At 36.8% G+C, this 24,226-nt stretch overlaps 1 protein-coding gene across 2 annotated transcripts in view; it reads right to left on the bottom strand.

The window, feature by feature from the left end:
- The window catches only part of KCNH6 (potassium voltage-gated channel subfamily H member 6), a 94,152-nt gene that overhangs the window by 8,559 nt on the left and 61,367 nt on the right, over positions 1–24,226 (bottom strand). For both annotated transcript variants that reach the window (XM_087713300.1, XM_014062459.2), the window contains exons 4-11: positions 22,152–22,360; positions 17,749–18,174; positions 16,533–16,932; positions 9,152–9,351; positions 7,042–7,294; positions 4,110–4,303; positions 3,399–3,498; positions 2,245–2,511 (exon numbers count right to left, since the gene is read on the bottom strand). In XM_087713300.1, the coding sequence (XP_087569426.1) occupies positions 2,245–2,511; positions 3,399–3,498; positions 4,110–4,303; positions 7,042–7,294; positions 9,152–9,351; positions 16,533–16,932; positions 17,749–18,174; positions 22,152–22,360 (2,049 nt within the window). The remainder of the gene's footprint in view (positions 1–2,244; positions 2,512–3,398; positions 3,499–4,109; positions 4,304–7,041; positions 7,295–9,151; positions 9,352–16,532; positions 16,933–17,748; positions 18,175–22,151; positions 22,361–24,226) is intronic.

Here is a 24,226-nt window from a genome sequence, read left to right as displayed (position 1 = left end):
AGAACTATTCTAGGGACCGATAGGAATATATCTGTAGTAGCAGTACAAGCAAAAAGAGGCACCCCTTCATCTATTGTCTAACAGTAATGAAAGTTTTTAATTATTAATCTAGTTTTCTCTCAGTGGAACCTGACGGAGTACCACAAATGTGCCTTAAAGAACAGATGGGCACACTTCAATTCTACCACAAGGGGGACTCACACCGTGGCCTCTCAGCACAATACCTATCCTCAATCTGCCATCAGGCCATGACAATATTCAAAAAAGAGTTTTGGATAAACTCTTTGGATAAACTAAACTAATATTAAGTCACTTGCAAACATCAAGTTGTTGAAATGGCTGGCCAAAAATAAAATAATCTTCCAAAGAGAAAAATACTTGACAATGGATTTGACTCAGTATCATAAATAGCTCTTACCAGAGAAAGAGTCAAGCTGCTAGACTCTATGATCAAATAGGGAAGTCAAGTGCCATATCTTGAGAGAATGTATATTCATGGAACATTAGAAACAAAAGACATATATCCTCCTATTCAATTATCAATTATGTGCCTCAGCAAGGATTCAAGTCTTACAGACACTATTCAACAGAACCATAAATGGATCCCAAAAGATTACCTTATTTTTTTTGGCACAAATATAAATGTAGTCAATAGAACTGTTGAACTGTTGAATTTATAGCCAGAACTGTCCAATATAGAATATGTTTTATAAAACACATTGGGGGTCGCATGTGAAACTGATGAATTCACTTAAACACATGCTGTTTCTGAACTTTAGGATTCATTTCACTATCTATCTTTGCATTCTACTTTACTTTTATCTTACTCTTTTATTTTTATTTTATGTTACCTACTATATTTTAGTCTATTTTATCTCACCATAGCCTATTTTATCACATTTTGCTGTATCTTACCTTATCTCATTTTGTTGTATTTTACTATGGCAAAGATCATGGTTTGATATGGTAAAATCAACTAAGTATTCTGCTCCTACAATAAATTATACTAATACAAAGGATTAATTTTATGTCAAAGAGTTAACACTTATTATGTTAGCATGTATAAGGGCCAATTAGTAGTTATTAGAGAAATGTGACGTTGTAGAAAAATGCTACTCAGGAAAGAAAGCTTGTTAGATATTGAAAAGCCAGATAATGCTTGATTTTAAGGCTATGCTTGCCAGACAGAGGATAAGGAGGACATTCCCTTGTTTTACTGGATGTTTGGAAATCTTAAGTGCATCTACTGTGGGGGTTTCCAAATTGGATTTAACAGAACTATAAGAGTTAAATAGATTCCATGAGATTAAGAGTGTGTGGGGGGGAAATCTTCTCAATGCAGAATTTGGGGAGAAAGAATCCTCTCTGCTAGAGGCTAAGTCTTAATTTCTGGAATAGAAGGTGTGCTTTTAAAAAAAAATAGTCTCATGTGGAATAGGAGTTTCTTTTCTACAGGGGAGGAAGGGGAAAATTTTTTCCACAGGTGTAGACGAAGCAGGTTGATAACCTTGATAAAAGTCTGCAATAGCTGTTAAGAGAAAATAAAAGACAAGTCAGTCCTAGGAAAAGGGAAAACATTCAAAATCAGTCCACCTTGATCCTGTTTAGTGTAGGGATAGGGAAAAACTTCGGTTAATTTTCAAAATTGTTATTGCATCCTAGAACATGTCAGTAGATGACGTGTTGTTCTTATGAAATCTTCTTCCTGTCATAGCTTACCTTCAAAGATCTGACAGCAAGGAACTAAAGAAAAAAAGGGTTTAATCCCCTGCAGAGTTTCCCCTCCCTTTGGACACTAAGGTATAGCACTTGTCAGCTGATATTCAGAAGCCCCACCCTTTTTGATTAAGGGTGTTGGAATTTGTTTGTTTTTTTAAAGGCAAATTGGTTCTGCACCCTGAAAAACTTCGAAGCCTCCTTATCTAGTGGGTCTCTCTCCCTCTGCTCCCCACATATGTACACAAAAATAAGTTAAAGTGTCTATGATTTTTAGTGCATAAGTGAAATTTTAGTCACACTAATTCTTCTCCAGGAATCAAATTACTCGCTTCCTAAAATTTTGTGGAATGTAGTATTCATGAGGCAAGCAACTGTGTTATGTCCTACACTAATTCTTTTCTATTCTCAAAATTAACATGTTTATAAAAATAAGATTCTTGAACCAGCCGTACTAGCTAATCATAAACCTCTAGTCAAACAGATTATTTCATTTCTACACCCTACATGAGCAATAGTTACCCATACCTGCGTAGGCTAGATTTTCTTCAGTTACCAGTTGACTGGCCTTGGTGCCGTCAGTGACCAGGTTTACCACAGTTGGGACAAAATCATTGTTTTCAGTATCTGTGAAAGGATCAACCTTGATGGGATTGGGAATCTTGGCTTCTTCTTCACTCATTTGGGAGCAGGATGTTGTGGTGCTGTGTATGTCAGGATGCTGCACTGGTGTAAAATCAGAGTATCCATGACATTTCTCCAAGTCTGAGTTGCCTGCATCCATGCTATCTGAATCTGTAGTAAGTATAAAGAATGCAGAAAAGCCTCACATAGTCTGAGAATTAAATGATTAAATACTGATAGAATCTCTCAAACTTTTACAAATACAATGGCCATAGTTAGGCCATAAAAACATCTAGATATTTTAATATCCTGCATGATGATGAGAAATATAAAATATGTTAACTATTGTTTCACATTCAATATATAGATCAGCAAAAATCATATATTTTGTGCAGGTTAATTTAATAGCAACTGGAATAATATAGTCTTTCTAGAATCTTTAAGCCAACTATAAGCAGAGAAAGTATAGAGTATTTCTGCATAGAGATTAATAATAGGAAAATATGTTGTTAAAATATATTAGTATATTGCATTTATCAACAATTAAATGGAAGAATTCCTTTATTTTTTTCTTGTAGTCTTAGATGCCTTATTAAATAACCTCCAAATAATGCATCAGATATGATGATAATGAATGAGATAAATCATGTCTTACAGGTAGAGACTTTATAATTTGCATAAAAATGAATTCAAAGTCTGTGTTTCTTCTTTAATCCAGAGCATAACTAAGAGGCACACTAAAAAGCTATTTTTGCATTCCAAATTACACTTGATAAATTATAGGTGATAAATCTGGGTGAGTGACTGAAGTGACTGATTTGTCTTCATATACTTACAGTACAAAGCCTGATTTTCCAGGTGTTATTGTACTACAGTTCCTTCGCCCAGGGACTGCATTAGCTGGGAGATGATAGGAAATGTACAATTCAGCACATTCAGAGAGCCCAGATTGAAAAAGACTATTTTAGAAATAATCACAAGGTGGCAGTAGCGGACTTCCTACTTTCCTCCTAATCATAATGCCAGAATTTAGTACAATTTCCAAGAGGCTAACTCACCAATTTTGTTAGCTTGGCAGGGGGAATGTTTATGATGACGTGTTTGGTGATAGTTGCATGTGTAGTCTTCACTGAGGAAAGAACGAGGAATACTGTCTGCCTAAAGGGGGAAAAAAACAGGGCAAAGTGTAAAATATGGTGGGAAAAGTAGTTCTGACCAACAATCCAAACTCCCTATAATTATCCCAATAGTAGTCAAATAGGTCAGAAATATTTAGATATGCATGTTTTAGAAAGAACATAAAAGTAAATTGTTCCCAACATTATGCATAAATCAGTGGTGGGATTCAAATAATTTAACAATCAGTTCTCTGCCCTAGTGACCAGCTGGGTAAGCGTGGTAAGCGAAATGAGATTTCTTCCAACAACTGGTTCTCTGAACTGCTTAGAAAGTTAACAACCGTTCTCCCAAATAGGTGCAAACTAGTTGAATCCCACTACTGGCATAAATGCATAAAATTGCTTGGACTTTGAATAGTTGAGTAACACTGTAGAACATCATAAAAATTATTTATGTATCCAAAGGTCTGCTAGTTAAATTAATGTGACCTACTTTCATGCCAGAAAAAGACAAACTATACTTAATTCTTCTAATACAATTCTTTTTTCAGGTCAATTTAGGTACAAGGAGTTAATATGGGTATGACTTTGGTTAAACTTTTAAAAATGCTTCTCTCTAATCTTTTTCATGTTCCCATATTAGATACTCACATCTCTCAAGTTGAATGTTATCTCCAAATTGCTCCAAAAGTTATCTGAAAAGGATGGGTACATGTCCAAAACTTTCAGGAGATCTTCCCGGTGAATCTTATGCAAGTCGCAATAAGTCAAGGCTCGTACATCTGCATTGGATTTTCCAGGTCTGGCATACAGACTGATAGGCTCTCCAAAGATGTCGTTTTTTCCTAAACAACACATGAACTCCTATTAAAGTATAGTAATTTTGCTGTTGCTATTTTGCAATTGCTAGAACAATTGTTCAGTCACTCCTTTGATTGGTCCTTGATACCTACTGACACATTACAGTGGAAATATTACAGGAAATTGTACAAATACAAATGGTGATTTTTTTACATTTGCAATTCAGATTAGGATTGTAATCCATTCATATTAGAACTATTCATTAGTATCAGTAGTGGGTTTCCATTTTTTTTTTTTACTACTGGTTTGCTTACTCGCAACACTTCTGTGCATGCGCAAAAGCTTCTGTGCATGTGCAGAAGCATCTGGGTGGGTGGACGGAGCCTTAAACCACCACCACCACTATTGGTTCGCCTGATCCGGGCCAAACTGGGAGCAACCCACCTCTGATAAGTATTTTTAAAAATAAATATAAGAAATATAAAATACTTGTTTTTCAGGTATCCCATAGCCTACTTATTAAAGATAGGGAAGCACTTATTTAAATTGCTGTTTCCAACTCCCTTGATCAATGTAGAAATCCAAATTTAAGTATCTGTGGCAATTGTCTGGGTAGCCAACCTTCATGATGAATGAATGGTTCAACTGTCGAACTGTTGGGACGCCCCCCCCAATATTAGAATATGCCCCATTTTGGCCGGTAAAGAGCTGCAGGAAGAGTCCGTCCTGTCTCCCCCCTCTCCCTGCTAACACAGGAGAACTACTGATCCAACCCTCAAAGAAATCCAGTTTGACACCCTTGCCTTAAATAACCTTTTAAAAATTCTGCTTGCAAAACAATGGCTACAAGTTGCTGTTTGTAGTTTTTATTCCAATCCAGCCAACTTGAAATAATAATTTAGCCCATCTTTTTTTCTTTCATTCCTTTCCTGAATTGTAATTTTCTCCTTAAAATGATTATCAGACTATTTTTGCTGAAATAAGAATATTATAGCTATAGCATATTCAGAATATATTAAGCAAATTACCAAACAAAAAATGAATTGCAATAAGGTCACTGAAAAGACTTTATTGACAAATTCAATAATGATTGGTCTCTTTCTCTTTTTTGTGTGTCTTCAAGTCAAGATCATGGTGATTGTCTGGACAAGTCCCTGTGGTTTTATTGATAGTGTTTTAAAGGGTTTTGTTTGGAAGGTCTAAGTAACTGGTCTAGGATCACTGTGTTAGCTTGATACCTAAGATAGAACTTGAGCTCAAAGTCCTCCAAATTTTAGCTGCTGCTTTTAACCACTATACCTCAAAGTCCTCCAAATTTTAGCTGCTGCTTTTAACCACTATACCTCAAAGTCCTCCAAATTTTAGCTGCTGCTTTTAACCACTATACCAAATTAGCTATTGACTAAATAATGGTGCTAGGTAATGACTACAGGAAGACCTTGTTTAGTTACCACAATTGGGACCAGCAACTCAGTTATTAAAAGAAATAATCACAACTATATTTATAATCTTATTTCAGTTTTCCATGGCTTTATAGATCTGCAAAGGTCATAAATGTAAACATTGGTCGTTTTTTTTAGCAACAGATAACTTTAACTTGTTGCTAAACAAGGCAGTCACTAAATGAGAACTACTTGTACATTGTTTACAGCTTCTTACAGATCAATCTTCGTATTATCTGCCCTAGAAACTTCGGGGAAATCATGTCAGACTGACTGGTTTGTGGTTTCCCCATCTTCCTTTTCTTTCTTCCTGAAGGTAAGGATAATATTTGCTCTCCATCAACTGATACTTCTTCAAGATTTCTCAGTAACTATTAATGATGCAGCCAGACCTCTGATAGTTCCTTCGATATTCTAGAGTGCAATTCATTTGGCTTTGAAGATTCAAACTCAATCAAAGTTAATATATGTTTCTATCAATCTCAGCATTCAATCCTGCCCCTTTGTTTTTTGCAATTTGCAAAAATTGTCTTTTACAATTATTTAGTGAAGCACTTTGCCACTAGAGAAGATTAAACCAAAATAATAATGAGCATTGCTGCCATTTTTTGTTATCCTTTTACCAAATGAATAGATGATATATCAATTATTTTCTTTCATATTTTATCAATTCTTTTCTTTCATATTTTAAGTAAGATTTATTTATATGTTTATATCTATAATCTATATGTATATACAGTATCTATTTCTATAGCTACACACCAGGGGTGGATTGCTGGCCACATTACTGCTGGCTCAGTGTGTGTGCAATTTTGCCCATAAATGGGTCTGCACATGTGCAGAACATTTAAAAATAAAAAATAAAAAAAACATGCTGCGCCATACGAGGAACCGGTTTGGAGGCGTGGCAGGCCTGGGTTGCTTCCAGTTCCAGCGATCCAGGCTGGCAAACCATTACCGGTTCAGCCAAACCAGTCTGAACTAGTACGAACCCACCTCTGACACACACTCACACAAACACACACACACACACACACACACACACACACACAGAGTATATGGATGGCTACAGGTTAAGAAGGAGAATCCATATACACTAAAAGTTGTACATTCTTGCCAGATGTAGATAGGATAAAGAAGTTGCTTTTTTCAGCTTCAATAAGTTATTGGAACTGTAGTGCCCTCTCCCTTAAGGAAAAATGGAGGGACAAAATTTACAATTTGATAATTCCTCAATGGCCTGATGATCAACCTCTACTTGCTGCAAAGGAACCAGTGAGTTGAAATGAATCCCCCTCCCCATTTTCTAAAACTATCCCCCATGCTGGAAAATTTTTCACCTAGAATGGCCACTACTATGTCCTCCCTGAGAATCTCAATGGAGCCACGTGAGATAAAGTAAAGAGTGGTAAGGACATCTCCATAATGCACCAGGGTATCACCAGGGGGGGCATGTGTTGTCCTGAACTTCATTGCCAAGGCACGTAAGCAGCCTTTGCTAGCTCCTTGGAAGGCCTTGCAATTTTGGAGAAGGGTGCGATTGAGGTGGAGGCTGATATCAGCCTGTAGGCAATCAGGAAATCCTTTCAGCACCTGAGTGAAATGAAAACAAGCATAGATAAGCAAATGAATTCTGTGAATCGTCTTGTATCTCAAACACATATTCTGTAGAGTAATATATTTAGGATGTGTTGGTTATATTGATGGAGAGAAATAAACTAGAAAAAGGCCATCTATAAATAAAGTTGAACTTGAAGTATCAGACAATTCATGAGTTGTTCAAATATTTCCAGATTCAGTTATCACTTCTAGAAATTAAGCTTCTAAGATGGAATGCTCAACTGTTAACAATTTTCACTTTGTTTCATTCCAGATAATAACTTTTGTCAATACCGGAGTTATCTAGAATTTATATATAAGTTATCTATCTATCTAGACCTCATACCCAGTGATAATTTTTTTTTAAAAATGTTGCTTGAACCTTGCTATCAATCTCTTTTTTCCAACAATCTAACTAAAACAACCATAAGTTCATTTAAAGACTGCTCAATCTTTTGCTCGGAAGTCAGCTATGAGAAGAAAAAGCTAAATTAATAAGGTTTGGGAGCCTGTTGCTAAGAATCGGGAAAAAGGTCCACCTTAGAATCATAACTGCCATAATCGCCACCTCATTGTGCTGTGATGGTGCAATGGTTATAATGCTACTGCAGACTAACTCTTCCCACAGCCAGGAGTTCGATCCTGACTGGCTCAAACTTGACTTCTGAGGTCAGTAAAATGAGGACCAAGATTGTTGGGGGCAGTATGCTGATTCTGTAAACCACTTAGAGAGTACCGTAAAGCCCTATGAAGCTGTATATAAGTCTAAGTGCTACTGCTATTGTTGGAATGCAACAAACATAGTGGCACTAAAAGAGGTTAATTTCCAGTTCACATGTACCCATGAGGTGATGAGGAAAATAGAGGATTAGTCTGCTGTTATTCTCCAATGAACATGTACATTCTAATTTGATAGGTGTTTTTCCCTAATGAACTGTCACTGTAAATTAAATTATTTTCCTTCAATATCATCCATGTAATAGTGCAAATCAGATAAAGAAATTGCATTTATATATTTGTTGATGTATAATATTGAAATGGCTGCCCATCTCACAAAATATGACCCTGGGCGACATATAATGAAACCATTAAATGTGTTTAAAAACAGTCACTAAGTACAAACATTAAAATAATTATTAAAAGACTAGGAGATATTACAAATAATGAAGCCACTTCATGGAATCACCATTTCTTTGCAACTCCCAGGCCTATTGGTACAAACATTTTTTGACCTTCTGTAAAGTCAGCAAAGATGAGGCCAGTCTCGCTTCAGAAGGGCTAATTTAATTCTTTGGCAGATGGGCACTGCAACATACCTTTTTCTGATGGACTTGATGGGACAGGCAGATATAATGGGAAGAATTGGTCCCTAAAATTAACCAGCCCCATGCCATGGAGCCTTTAAATATCAAAGTCATGTCTTGAATTGGACCTGGAAGCAATGCAGCTTGTATAACAAAGTTGTAATGTGTGATGCTTTAAGGACACACACAGCTGTCCACAAACCTCTGCATTCTGTTCCAGCTGAAACTTCTGGATATTCTTCAAGGGCAGCCCCATGTAAAATGTTCTGAGTGCAACCAGATTTCATTAATAAGAGATACATACTCTAAATTATAAAAATATTATTAATGGTTGTATCTTGTAAAATGATTTACAACATTTATGTCTAGATTGATCTCAATAGTATACTGAAACTTACAGTCATTGCTTTCTCAAATGTTAGGATCTTCAACTGGAATGGAATATATAAATACTCATTTAAGCCCTAACCCAAGGTTGTTTCCAAAATTATGTTTTGCCAACATGCATATACTCCAAGAATCTAAAATTCAAATTTTTCTGACTCACCGCATTCATATCAATACCATTGGTGTAAGACCAGGCATGTTGAAAATATTCTTCAAGGCGTTGGCGTAGAGGATTAGGGATTTGGTGGAAACGGATGAACTCCTTGACCCTTAACATCTGGGTGTGGTAGCGAGCTGTGCCAGAGTACAAGCGCTGGATAATGGCAGAAACATTGCCAAAAATGCTAGCATACATGAGAGCTGAAACAAGAGGACAATTGTCAATATTGAGAGATTCAGTACAGAAAAAACGTACCTAGTTTCACAGTGCCATTGAAAGGCACATGTCAATTATTTCACAAAACACCCACTGAATGAGTACCAGAATACAAGGCAAAATTTTATTATTGAGATGTTATGAAAGTTGTGTATGTGTTGTTTGTCCTTCTACCCCATTATTCTAGAATAAAATAATGCAGAAGCCCTCTCTATAGTTGAGTTGACTGCAGTTGGACACAAATGTCCTTTCTGAAACTGAGTAGGCAATTTATCTTACTACTTGTTTATTTATTTATGTGTGTATGTGTGTTTGTTTGTTTTCTCTGCCATCTATCTCCCCTGTAAGATGACTTTGGGCAGTTTATTGTAGATGGAGAATTTACTACAGATAATCTTCCGTTAACAATGGCAACTGAAATTGTCATCACTAAGTGATGCAATCTAAAACATGATGCCATGTGCCTCAATTGCTTAGTGACAGGAATTCTGACAGTTCCACTTCCTGTTGTTAAACAGATCATTATGGATCATTAAATGACTACATCATCACCATTTGCAACCTCCTGCCAGCTTCCTCAATGTCTTTGCTTATCAGAAGTCAGCAAAGAAAGTTGCAAATGACCGTGTGACTGCAGGGAAGTTGCTATGGCTGGCGCACACATGTAATGCCATTGCAGGTTGAACAGTTGCTGCGTGGCCTGACTCTTTTATGGTGATTACACCATGAAAACTAAAAGCCAAATGGGAATAAAGGAGTTCCCTTATTGAGTATAATAGTTCTTTGTCTAGCAGGGCAAACTGCTAGGTAGTTGGTGTTAGGTAGGTAGAACTCCCCTTTTGACTGACTCTTTTATCATAGCAGCAGTACTACTATAAACACAGCTTTATCATTATAACAATTGCCTCAAGGCTTTATTAATTTCCACAAATGTTATATGCAACTATGGGGTTCATCTTAAGCGTTATAAAAAAATGCAGAGGACATGGCAATAAACAATTTAAGGATCTCTTAATTATCTGGCTGCTTGGTTTGGATATGACTCTTCTGTAAAGATAGAGAAGCAAGGGCCTGGCATTTTCTTAGACAGGGCAGACATTAAAAGAAATAGAGAATTAAATACTGTGTATGCATACAGCAGTGGACAGAAAGGCCAGGCAGCTATAACACAGTTGTACAGACAGTTTTAATATATTGACAAAAGTCTATTTATATAGCAGTCCCACCATATTTCTCTACTGCAGTAGGAACAAATGAAATCTCTCTCTCTCTCTCTCTCTCTCTCTCCTCCCTCCCTCTCTTATATTTGTAGGTAGTTGCAGTATGTGTTAGTATGTATATCTTTGTGAATGTATGTGTATGAGAGACAGATTGAATGGTTTCAAATTGATTTGATATGAACTACAGTATATTAATATGTATGGGAGTTAATTGCATACCTCACACTATTTCCTCCCTCATGACATATAGCTTCTTCCAGTGTCATTCAGCTATTATTGAGGTGATGTAAAGCCCATCTTCATTACTCTTATATCAGCACAATAACAGCTGGATGAGTCTAGAAGATGCTGTAAATCACTGGGGAAAAATTAGCCTCTGTCAAGGCGGGAAGAATTCCAGCAAGACTTTCCTTATCAAACTTAATCAAAATACGTGGTTGAAATACATTTACTCATGTTCATATATCAGAAAAATCTCTTCTTTCCCCCTCAAGACAGTACAGAAATTACTGGGATCATATGTTCTCTAAAACAACAGGGACAGCATCTACAGACAGCACTAGAAAGTGACACTATCTTTTTTTTGGTCAGAAATATTCTTGCTCATAAAAGGATATTGGACACTATTTATAAAATGTCTTGACTTTGGCAAGTAGCCAAGAGTTCAAAGTAGCCAGGGGTTCAATATGGATAATAAGAATCTTTCAGATTGGTGAAGAAACCAACAAACACTGATTTTAAATTCCACTATGTTGATAAGTGTTAACATATTTTTAACTCTGGTATTGCTGGCATTGCTGAAATTGCCAAAAGAAACTTAAAAAAAAATAAACCAAGGACAGTCTATCTTTGATGAGAGATGAAAAGTCAGTCTGTAGTACTAAATTTCATTAGCTCCAGATTTGGCTGAGAAAAGTGGTGCTATTCATGCTTTTATTCTACAGTAGCACAATAAGGATAGGATTAGCAATGTAGTCTTAAATGGCTTTCATTAGTAGAAGAATCAGTGAAAAGAGACCAAAGAGGCTCCAGTCCAAAAAACAAAGAAATGTATCTTCCACTGACTATCCCACCTCAAAATATATTTGAGGATATTGGACACTGGAAGTGAAGTGATCAATCCTGTGCTATCTATGAAAAAGTGTTTATTGGATTAATAATTGTTTAATAAATAAAATGTGCAGCAGGATGGATTGCCTGAGACTAATATTCGTAGAAAGAACATTGGGGATAATATTGGGGATAATTGAAAAGATCTGGAAATATTTATTTGTTTGTTTATTTTGTACCCTCCCTAACTCAAGGCAGTGAACATATCCAACATACATTCTTCCTCCTATTTTCCCCATAATAATGGGAAATAAGATGAGTTGGGTTGAGAGTGACTGGCCCAAGGTCACTCAGCTGGCTTTTATGGCTAAGGTAGAACTCAAACTCATCAAAGTCATCATTTCCCAGTTTTTAGTATCATTCTCATACAAGGCAAATAAGATTGACAAATTGAGTTATTTATTGGAGATACTACATGACAGTTAACATTCTGGGGTCCTTGGTGTTCTCTGAGCTTGGTTGAAAATTAAAATTCTCCATGGCAACTTTACTACCTTGATAATGAAGAAAATCCTCAAATATTTTGGTCATTTTGAACATTATGAATAGTTCAAATTGTTTATTTAGTGCTGCCATGACCTAGTCCCAAAGGTGCTTTTTCAGGAGGCAACTGGACTTCCTTGTATTTCCTTTGAAGATGTTTCGTTTCTCATTCAAAAAGCTTTTTCAACTCTGATGGATGGTGGGGAATAGAAGGATTTATATTACTTGCAGACAGCTGATCATTTGCATTTTTTAGAGAGTTATTGAGGCTACTTGGAGGTTTATCTGTGTCTTCAGGGTCACCTGAGTAGTGTAAATGGGTGTGGAGCCTTCTTGGATGCAGGATGTTTTCTGCCCTGTATTGACAACAGGCACAGGGTACTGGGCCTCAACAACTCTGTAATGCAAATGACCAGCTGTCTGCAAGGAATATAAATCCTTCTATTCCCCATTATTTAGTAAGAGCTGAAGAAGCTTCTTGGATAAAAAGCAAAACATCTTGAAAAAAACAAGAAAGTCCAGTTATCTCCTGAAAAAGTACCTTTGGGATAACCTGATCTGGATGACTGAGAATCTCCATAGACAGCCATGATTTAATAATTTTGCTTAAATGAGGAACAGGAGAAAGCATCATAAAAAGCAGAAATAGTCTCATGGTTTTCATGGTTTTCATACTGCCCTAGATGTCACTATTCTAGTCTATAAGCTTCCTCATCAAACTTTCATGATCACCCACATTTATGTTTTTATGGATGAAAGACAATTGGATGGATCATTATTTTGGAGGACTTGATGGATTTTTTGTTGCTGAGCACTGCTTGTGAGACCAGTTTTCAGCTAGATACCTCTTATTATTATAGAAGAAAATGGCTGCCCCATCCTACAGTAGATTAAATATTTTGCTATACCATAGAAGGGACACCTTCACTATATCTAAAATTGGGATCTGAGAACAAGAATGATTAATGTTAGTAATAATGCCTGGATACACCTAAGAGCAGTGGCTTTATGTGCAATAGTACAAAGGGCATAACTTGAAGTTGATGACATATGTATTAAAATATTTTGAGAAGCCAGTTTTATAGTCCCTTTGCCTATCATATGGTAGAAAAGTATTTCCTTGTGAAAATCATAACTTGTTTCTATGAAGCTAAGCATCCAAAAATGAGATTATGATTTTTCTCACAAGTTATCTATATTTGAAGAAAGGATAAGATTGAGAAACTGGATCTTTGATTTGTGAATGTCACAAACTCGCAGACATCCAAGTTATTTACTATGCCTTATAGCATTAGGGTGCCATGCATGTAATCTACAGAGCTAAAAGAAACCCAAGAAGGGATACCTGGAACTGATAAAATATCCTGCTCAGTGCTCATCATGAATTACAAGTATTTGTAGAGATATACTATAGCTTGATGGAAATATGAAAAAGGTGCATTCATTAGCATTGCCAAGCACTGTTTTCCTGAAAAAATATAAGATATATACTAGTGCCACCATGCATGCCTCAAGATCAGTGGTAAAATTCAATTTTTATTACTACCGGTTCTGTAGGCGTGGCTTGATGGGCATGGCAGGGGAAGGATACTAAAATGTCTCCATTCCCACTCCACTCCTAGAGGAAGGATATTGTAAAATCTCCATCCCCACTCCACTCCGGAGTCAGCCAGAGGTGGTATTTTCCAGTTCTCTGAACTGCTCAAAATTTCCACTACCATTTCTCCAGAACCTGTCAGAACCTGCTGAATTTTACCCCTGCTCAAGATCAAATAAAATCACAAACATTCAGAAAAGTATGTCCTCTTATGGTATAATAAAATAACAGAAAAAGAACTATTATGTTGGATTCAGTGTTTGAGTTATGAGCTAAAAGAATAAGCTATCTTTTTAATATTTCTTCAGATGGCAATATGAGAGTAATAATTTTCCAGGTAGGTATCTTCCCTTGTCCCTTGGGTACATGAGAAAGAAAATTTGTTAATTACCTGGATTGGCTAAGGTTTTTTTTGTATTGAAAATTGAGCATACAATACATTCTCAGTCCCAAAGTGGAAGATTTGAGATGCTAGCTATAAGGCTTGAGCTACAATAATTAATTGGCCATAGTTATCCTAGGATTTTGACAACTGGTATTGAAGGGATGAAAGACTGGTTCTTGCCAGAAAATCCAAGAGGGTAAATCTGAAGACCAAAAATCAAGATCCTTTAGTTATTTATACTGGTTCCACCACAAATCCGCGGTAGACTAAAGCGCACTCGACGAAAGCGCGTACGTGACGTCATCACAGCGCGATGAAAACGGCACGCTGTGAGCGGTAAATTTAAAATTAACGTGAAAACCTTACCCTAACCCCCCCAAACCTAACCCTAAACCTAACCCTAAGCCTAACCCTTAACCTAACCCTAAACCTAACCCTAAACCTAACCCTTAACCTAACCCTAAACCTAACTCTAACGCTTAACGTAACCCTAAACCTAACCCTAACCCTTAACCTAACCCTAACCCTAAACCTAACCCTTACCTTTATGTGAATCGGCTTGCTTTAATTTTATTTTAATTTTAATTTAATTTATTTTTAATTTTATTTGTCGCGCTGCTGATGACGTCACGTACGCGCTTTGATCGGGCACGCTTTAGTGGACCGCGGTTTTGACGGGTCACGATTTATACTAAGCAGCCGTTTAGATAACATTGAACGTGACTGTATAGAACTGCATGATAAGTCTGTTAATTGTTGGAAACCAATCTTTAACTATGAAGCCAAGGGTCTTAGCAATGTTCCAGATAATGGCAAATGTCCTCAAAAGTTGAAAATATAGTTTAGATCCCTAGCAGAACCAATTAGAATAACTCAGATATGAGACTGAGATTTGAGACCGAAATCTGAGGACCATGTATCATTTTGGTCAATATTTCTTATAGTTTTTCTAATCCACAGCATGACTGATGGAATACTTATATTCATTTCTTGAATCTCAGGGCCATTAATGTAATGAGCAGAAGGAACCTTGAGAAACAAGAGGAAGAGCCACAACCAAGACAAGGGTCAGATGAATGAAATTTGAGTCTAGGGCAGAAATGAAATGCAAGAGAGCATCTCAGACATGAATCTCCCAAGTTCTTATGAAAAGAAAGGGAGGGAGGGAGAAATCACATTCAGAATAGCAATATTTTGTACTAAAACTTTATAATAAAAGTATTATTAGGGTAGATGTCTTTGGTTTCCAAGTTTGATGTATCTTGAATGGATGACAGTTACATATTTGCTCAATCATGTTAGCTCACCAGCAGAACCATTTTTAGTCTAGATTAGTCAGGAGATACAACTACTAGACATGAAGGGGAGAACATATCCATCAGTGATATAATACTGAGCCATCCTTCAATGATATAATAATGAAGCATTCAGAATGGAGGCATAATAAATATTTTGAGAGGCTGTTTTGACAGACAGCATAAGAAATACCTGATAGGCTTGATATAGGTATTAGTTTCCAAAGACAGTTGTGATGTATTATGTGGAAAATGTATGACAATATGTGCAGAAGACTGCACAATTGTTCTCTGCTAGACACAGAGGAAAACACACACAGATACACATTCTTACACAGAGAATGTCTAAGACAGGGAATTTACTCCCATAGTAATTCCAAGGGGAAGGTCTTGAAGCCAAAGTCAAGGGGGAATTCTCAGGTAAAGATTGACCTGATCTTGCTAAAAAGTTATAACAGCAAAAATAATTACATCATCCTCATCATTAAAAACAAAACAAAAATTCAAGAGTTCAACATTACCTGAGAAGAAAAAGAAGAATGTTGTTATGAGTGGAAAAGATGAACTGAGGTATTTTGTGCTACTTCTGTTAAGGGTAGCAGCATACACAATGGGCAGTGTAGTCCTGTTGTGAACTCGGCTATAGAATGTACTGAAAAAAAATCATCTGTGTATAGGAAAATCCACACACCTGATGCAGAGATCATGAATAAATGTGGTTTCTAACCTGCATTTGTGTACTAACTATATGGGCCGAACTTTTGTTTTGTGCTCATAATTGCTATATGCTACTGTGTGGATTCTTTCCCACCTCCCTTTGCAGAAGCTGAGAACTGATAACAGCATAGATGTAGCTGGTTCTTCCTATGCTGATTCTTTCAAGCTATTTATGGCAATTCAGCTATCTGCCTCAGTGGATATCACCAACACTGTATCTCAAAGGAAGAGCAGACTTTGGATTCATACCAAGAAATCTCAGAAATGTTTGGAAGAAATGTTTAAAGAAAAATGAAATGTTGCTATTGCTGAGAGGGAGATACAATAAAATTTACAGAGAAGGTTCAGAAGCACTTACAGCCAATTAGCATGACGCAGATGGAAAAAATCTTCTCAGAGTTGGTATTGGGTGAGACATTGCCAAAGCCCACACTGGTAAGACTACTGAATGTGAAGTAGAGGGCAGTCACATATTTATCTTTGATGGAAGGGCCAGACGAGAGGTCACTGTTATTGTAGGGTTTGCCAATCTGGTCACCGAGGTTGTCCAGCCATCCAATCTTATGCTTCATATATGGCCGCTCCACATTGCCAATAGCATACCAAATGCAGGCTAGCCAATGGGCAATGAGAGCAAATGTGCACATGAGCAGAAAGAGTACAGCGGCCCCATATTCTGAATAGCGGTCCAACTTGCGGGCCACTCTCACTAAGCGTAAGAGTCGTGCAGTCTTTAGAAGCCCTATCAGAGTTGTTGTCTAGAGAGAGGAAAAAGAAAGAAAGCGTGCAGAAAGCAAAGAACAATGAATTAGTGGCAGGACTTCTAGATCTTATTTCCATCTTTAATAGGCACATGCTGAATCAACCTAAAATATGCATGAAAATGTCATACTTGCCTTGCAAATGCATTTTTTTCATTTTTTTTTAAGAAAGAGGAAAAAAGCCTAAAGAGAAAATATTTTCCAGATAGATACTCTCAACATAATGTTGTCATTTAAAATACAGTGCATTGTATAATGCACTGTATTCAAAATACCTTTTTTTTCCATTTTAAGGCATTTATGATTTTATGAGATGTTACTATTATTCTCTAATAGCAATTCCTTAAGGTCAGAATTTTCTAAGATTTTTAACTCCAGAAAAATGATATCTGCCCCAAAATAAGCTGTAGATTTCTTTCTAGATGAGAGTATTTAAAACATCCAGAAATCCCAACAATACCTACAAACCTTGATCATCTTATCCTGAGTCATCTTGGTAATGGGGCATTATCAGTTCTGTAATTGGCATTATATCAATAGCCGATGTTTGAAAAGTTCAGAACATACCACATAGCCTGATTAGCGTTGCTTAGAAAAAATACATGATTAACACAACTGTGATGCAAGCTGGAATTTAAAGAACTATTGATAGTAAAGGTTCTATAAGCAAAATGATTTCTGGCACATCCACCTCTAGAAGTTTTCTTCAACCCTCTAAAAATCCATGACATATTCAATATATTCACCTGACAACTGACAAATATCACATGCTGTCAAATATATCCTCAGTGTGTAAGATAATGTATATCTCACCTCATCAGATCCAGAGCGAAAGATGAGTAAATCAAAGGGGATGGCAGCAACCATATCAATAAGAAACCAGCCTTTAAAATAATGGACAGCAATATTTCCTGGGTGGCTCACTACTTCATCATTCATGTTGACATAAGTAGTGCGGAAGTTAATGACAATGTCAATTATAAACATGATGTCCACAATGAGGTCAATTATATAGAGGGGGTCACATGAATAGCTGCAGTCTGTCTGCTTCTCCTCCTGGTCTTCATTGAGCAAGAAAGCAGCTGAGTAGGGAGTGAAGACAGCTGTGTAGATGACAAGCAGTAGGATAAGCCAGTCCCATACTGCTTTGAAGGGGCTGTAGTGCAGAATGGTCCATCGATGGATACGTGGTGCCTGCAACTTGTACTCTGGGAGGACATCTGCTCCCAGTGATAGAACCTATCAGGGGAAAAATACAATTTCAGGATAGATATATCCAGGAGTGTGTGTGTGTGTGTGTGTGTGTGTGTGTGTGTGTGTGTGTGTGTGTGAATGACATTGAAATAAAACAGCTATAATATTATATCCAAAAGTAACATATTTGTGTAAAGATACATTTATATGCTTTGCTTGGGGTTAAGGAAGAATAGAAAATAATAGAAAAATATATTCATGTCATTTTAATAGTAAGAAAAAACCTGAGATTCATAAAAAAGAGTATTTATTGGTTTGGGGATTATATTATAGTATTATATTATTTCATTCTTAAAATCATGGTTCTGACTGACAAAATGTTAATTTAAAAATATGAAATGAAATAATAAATAATCATTTTAGATAAGATAAGAGGCAACTTATATGGAAACCCATAGCATCTTAATCAGACTCCCAAAGGAATAAACAGAAGACATTGGGGGGGCCCTGTAGGAAATAAATACTACCAATAATATGGAACAGATCTCTAAAGCGGTCCATTGATAAGGTATGCCAAGAGGAAAAGTGTCAGTGGAGATTCTCAACCATCTAGGTCAAATCTGTCTCAAAACTGCTCTTTCAAAAAGCAACTGGGCTTTTTTTTTTTTTTAGGAAAGAGAACAAAACATTTTGCTTCATTAGTTGTGATGGGGGAGGGGTAATGGAAGGATAGGTACTGACAGTTGAGACTGGATGGTGGAGGAATGGAAGGATAAGTTACATTTTGATTCACACCACCCACTGGAGCACAAAATGGGAGCGATCAGAACTCTACGCTATCAGGCTGAAAGTTTGCCTATCAGTAAAAAGGGAAAAGAACAACAACTACAACACATCAAGCAATCACTTAGAACTTATGGTAATCCTTCATCAAATCCAGAAAAAGATCCAGCAGGTGCTCCTCCATTACAGACAAAGAATAGAACAACAAACGTAGCAATGTTGTCATTCCATATGTGGCAGGAATATCTGAAAAGTTCAGGAGAATTTTTAACCAATACAACAATCTACATGTACATTTTAAACCCAAGAATACACTAGAAGCTTGTCCACCCCAAGGATAAAACATCCAGATATAAATGGAGAGTGATGTGATATATGCAATATAATACAGTGATACTGTATATGTGCCGATCTTTACATTAGTGAAACAGAACAACCACTTCTAAGTGCATGGCACAACATTCCTATTCAGTGGTCCATCTGCATTTGAAAGGGATGAAGCCATCTTGGAGGCTTGAGGGTTGCCACACAACAGTGGGAGGGGGGAAATACTTAGATGGGGTTTTGTAGCCAAAACAATGAAGTTTTCCTTCATTGGAACCAAGGACATTCTCACAGGTGGCTGGCCAGAGGAAAGATAGCGGGTGGCCAAAATCATTTTCCAGATGACCCTGTTGAAAGTCTGTGCCGAATGGGATCTCTACTGGGTCGAGGAAAACTTCAGGTGCAGGAGCTCGGTCCAGGGTTTGGTAAGAGACCTGCCAGTGACCTCGATGCAGGAGTCAATGACCACTATCCATGAATGGTCTGGAAATATTGGACAGTGGTCCACAGTTAAACCCTGGAGGGCCTGCTAAAGAGGTTTGACAGGTTGACCTTGGAGAGCCTGGAGTGACATGCTAGGTTGAGCGGACCTGGGTGATCCTGACCCAGCTGACCTTGACATCCCCCCCCCCAGGATCAGGCCTCTATCCCAGCAACTCGAGTGGCTAGCCCTCTGCCAGCTTCATCATCACAGTCAAGCCCCGGACCACAATGCAGCCCACTGAGGCAGCACTGAGTGGGAACCCCATCAGGTCACCCACAACCCCAACTGAGATTACAGGCACATCCTGTAACTTTCCCCACCCCCAGATATTTTGTACTGCCTCGTAAATTGCATCATGGCCTATTATGACACTGAAATCAACACCTATGCAGAAGAAGATTGATAATGATGGAATGCCATTAAATCCATGTTAACCTGCAGTAATCACATCAGTACATTTTCTCCATGATTATCTTTCTCCATCCTAGTCCTGTGGGGTTTCTAAGTGTACTCATCATTCTTCACCTGGCTACTAGTTGTCCTCTTCTTTTTGCCTCTAAATCTTTGCATAATATCATAATGAATTCAGAGTCCGAGGAAAGGACCAGTGACAAGCAGCCTGTGCCAGAGCCAGCTCAGAAGTGCTGACAGATGACAAGTAGCCAGCTCCAGCACCATGAGACTGATTGCCTCTGAGCAGGCAAAGGGTGTAGGACAAAACAGCAAACATTAAATACATCTACTGTTGCTCACTGAAGATGAGGTAATGGAATTACCACTCACTCTCAACACAAAAGCTCAGGGAACCTCAGAGAGTAGAGCAAAGGTGATCTTTGAGACTGCCCACATAAAAGGAATATTTCCCCCTAAATGGGCCACACTGGGACTGTTTCTAATAAAATGTAGCAGCAAGTCCAAATTGATGACTTATGCCCATTAAGTTCCACTCAGAAATATATTATAGAGATATGAAGGGAAGATGGGAATATTGGTAGTAATGTTGGAGAATCCTTCAGTACTATGTCTTCTCTCCGGGGTTTTAATCATAGACATACATTCACCCTAGATCCAAAACCCAATATAGGCTAGATCAGAATCAGTCTATTTTTTGTGAAGCAGTACATCCAATAATGTTTATTACAGTGAAATAATGTATTCTGTTTTTACTATGAATTTACCAGAAACCAAAGGCAGAGATTCAACCCAGCTGAAGAATTTTTTTTACATAGTACATCATTAATGTGGGTGCCTTGCTTAATAATTGCTACTACTTACCATGTTTTCCCCAAAATAAGAGAGGGTCTTTTTTTCTTTTGACCCCCGAAATAAGCACTTGGCCTTATTTTCGGGGAGGTCTTATTATTTTTGAGGTGCAGGAGGTGGTGAGCGTTGTCACTTCATGATTGCTGCTGTCTTGCAATATTTTCGGGAGGGCTTATTTTAGTGCATGCACTCAAAAGTCTGATTGGGCTTATTAGCCAGGGAGGTCTTATAAGGACTAACTTCAGTATAAGATAGAAGAGTTCAATTGTCATAGCAAAGATGTGACACAGGTGATTGTACAACAAACCACAAATTGTTTTATGTCCAAGCTCCGTCTTAAGTTGAAGCAGAAGAAAACCAACAATGTCCACAATACAGTGTTCATCGTAAACTTATCATTTGCTTTTCTGAAGCAAAGCAAGAGTACAGAAATTCCCACATAGAGGAATCAATTGTGAAAATATCATAACTGGTAAAAATGGCAAAACTGACCTGTATGGTCAGGAAGAAAATAGTAAGTGCTTTTCTGAAAACATTTATGGACTTATTACTAGAAGAAGAAAATAAGTGAAATGATGATTTATGGATTTAATGATTGAAAAAGATGAGGATTACAAAAAGGACTGAATGGCTCTCTGAAATAGTTAAGAGGGAGGGAGGGGGAATGATAGGTTTGTATTTGTTGAAAAGACAATTGGAAATAATTCCTTTAGTAAGTACTCTTTTTTGTTTTGTTTTTTTGCATTTTTCTTTACACTTCATTCTCTTTTTTCTTCTCTCTCTTTTTAGATTTGTCTTTTATTTATAAAAAATCTACATGTATTCTCTGTGTGTGTGTGTCTGTGCACGCGTATGTATCCAACCCATAACTACATTATCATTTTAAAGAACCATGCTAAGTCATATCCATAACAAAAATTGTGCCAAAAGAAGAGGCAAAATGTTCAATGACTACTGCTGTGGGATGGGAGTGAGATAATAATAATGTCATGAATACATAGGGGGAAATACTACTGGGACATATTTGTACTGTATCCAAAGCAATTTAAAATGTACTGCTGTACATTTATGTTTAGATTATTTATGTGTGTATTTTCTTTCAGCTGAATTTGCCTTCCTCCACCCTATTAGTGATTCATCTTCATGCTACCTCTCAGAAGCCACATACCTGAGTGACTTTTTCAGTTACATTCTGGGTGCGTTCTGTTACTTTGTGCGGGGCGATTATCTCAATCTCTGTGGTAGAGCCTGAACGATGCTTCTCGAGGTTGAATTCCACAAAGTTGAGGGTGAACTGTGGAATCTGGCTGATTGTCCTATATTTCATGAGGTTTGCATCTGATGTGGAATTCTGGTTGAGTTTGGCTTGGGAACTTTCTGGGGGGAAACAAATAAAATATTTTTCTAGTTAGGTTTTTTGCAAATGAAGATGCCTAAACTTAATTATGCAGATCAACTAACGTTGTTGGGGTTTGGTTTTTTTACAGCAAAATGGATAGGACATACGATTTAAAGTCTATAAGATTGAAGCTTTAAATAGATAGATTTGTGGGATTTCTCTTCGTTTGATAAAAGTATTGAGCGGTAAAGAAGTATCTCTTCATTCTGTGGAATTTTGATGCTTTGAAATATGATTAAAAAGCTCTTACAATAAACAATATTGTACATAACACTTTATTTTGTATCTCCATTTGTAACCATTTTTTATTTAAAGAAATGCATGTAATATCAAAGGGCAAACAAACTCCTCAAGGTTTCTAAAATAATTGCCCACATAATCATTGATATTAATTTTTAAAAAATAATGAAAACAATAATAGCAATTAATAAAAGCATTCAATCCATAGATACTAAAACCCAAATACATATATATAGCTCAAAACTATCTTATAAAATAGCCAGAAAAGAAATAAATTATTTGCATTTTTTTCTAATAGAAGTATACTCAAGAAGTATACTCAAGGTATTTATAAAGACAGTATTGGAATCAACCAGTCCAATGAATTCCAATGGAATTCCAAATTCCAATGAATTCTGAATGAAAAATAATCATGAAAGTGATGGGAAAACATTCTACAGGTACTCCTCAACATACAACTATAACAAAGCCTACCCATTACAATCCTAAGTGGTGATGGTTGTTAAACAAGGCAACATGTGATCACCTCACTTAACTGCACTTATCCCTATCTCTCCAATGAGGTTGTTAAGTAACTAGCACCTTCCCAACTCACATACGATTTGCCCTGGATCTCCCAAACCTTCCCTACTGCCTGAAACAACCTGTGCTCTGCTTCCCACTCCTTAGTGTGCCTGCAGGCCTTGGGCATGCTTCCCACTCACAATATCCTTATTTGTTTGTTTACTTATTCAACATACATTTTCCATTCAGAATCCATGGAGAAATGTTCATTTGCAAATTTTATCTCAGTTGGCCTTAAAAATCACTTAGTTTAATTGTTATAATGGGAAGATGAAATCTGCAGCTAGCTCTATAGTTTTGAAATATTTATAATATCAGTATCTGAACACTTTTGCCAAAGTACTAAAAAAATTCTAAAAATCTTTTTTCTTCTTAATCTTCTTAAAAATTGAAGTACATCTTTAATTTTATTAGCCTACTAGGCTGTTGCAGGATAAATGGTATTTTCTCCTGAATTCAATGAATGTCCGGGCTTTGCACGGACAAATGGCTATTTTACCCTTGTGTTACCCTTGTTGTTATGGACTGATAGGTTCATTTCAGCCCTCTTTGGTTACCTCAGAAAGCAAATAACAAATAATGATCTGATTCAGTATTTTATTACTCTTTCCATATCAACATTCAGCTCCTAGAGATTTTAGCATTATGTTCTAGATTTTTTGCCTCATTACCCTGGCGGGATCCACGGTCATTTGCTTTGTTCCTTTCATCCTGTATTAATTAGCCATTATTTATTACCTTCTGGTTTTTTATATTTGCAGGAAAAAATCCTCATCTCTTTCCTTTCCACTCCAGATGCACTTTTTTGAACTATCCCATAACTCCCTTTGCTACTACTGTATGTTACAAAACTTTCCATTTCTGAATGAATAAAGAATGATGGACAGTTTGTTCTAGGAATCTAATATGCCTAAAAGCATTTGAAGATACTTAAAATAAACTTCAGAATTACAAAAATATGTAATTTGGGAGGAAGAAGGTAATGCTATTGTTGTTTTCTGCAGTTTCTATTCCTTCTGATTTAAAGGAACCAGAATACT

This window comes from Thamnophis sirtalis, unplaced genomic scaffold (assembly GCF_051295495.1).
Source record: "Thamnophis sirtalis isolate CommonGarterSnake01/CBP01778 unplaced genomic scaffold, rThaSir2_p1.2 scaffold_4, whole genome shotgun sequence".
NCBI classification, from domain to species: domain Eukaryota; kingdom Metazoa; phylum Chordata; class Lepidosauria; order Squamata; family Natricidae; genus Thamnophis; species Thamnophis sirtalis.
The sequence above is the reverse complement of the archived record's forward strand: the minus strand, read 5'-3'. Positions and strand labels throughout refer to the sequence as shown.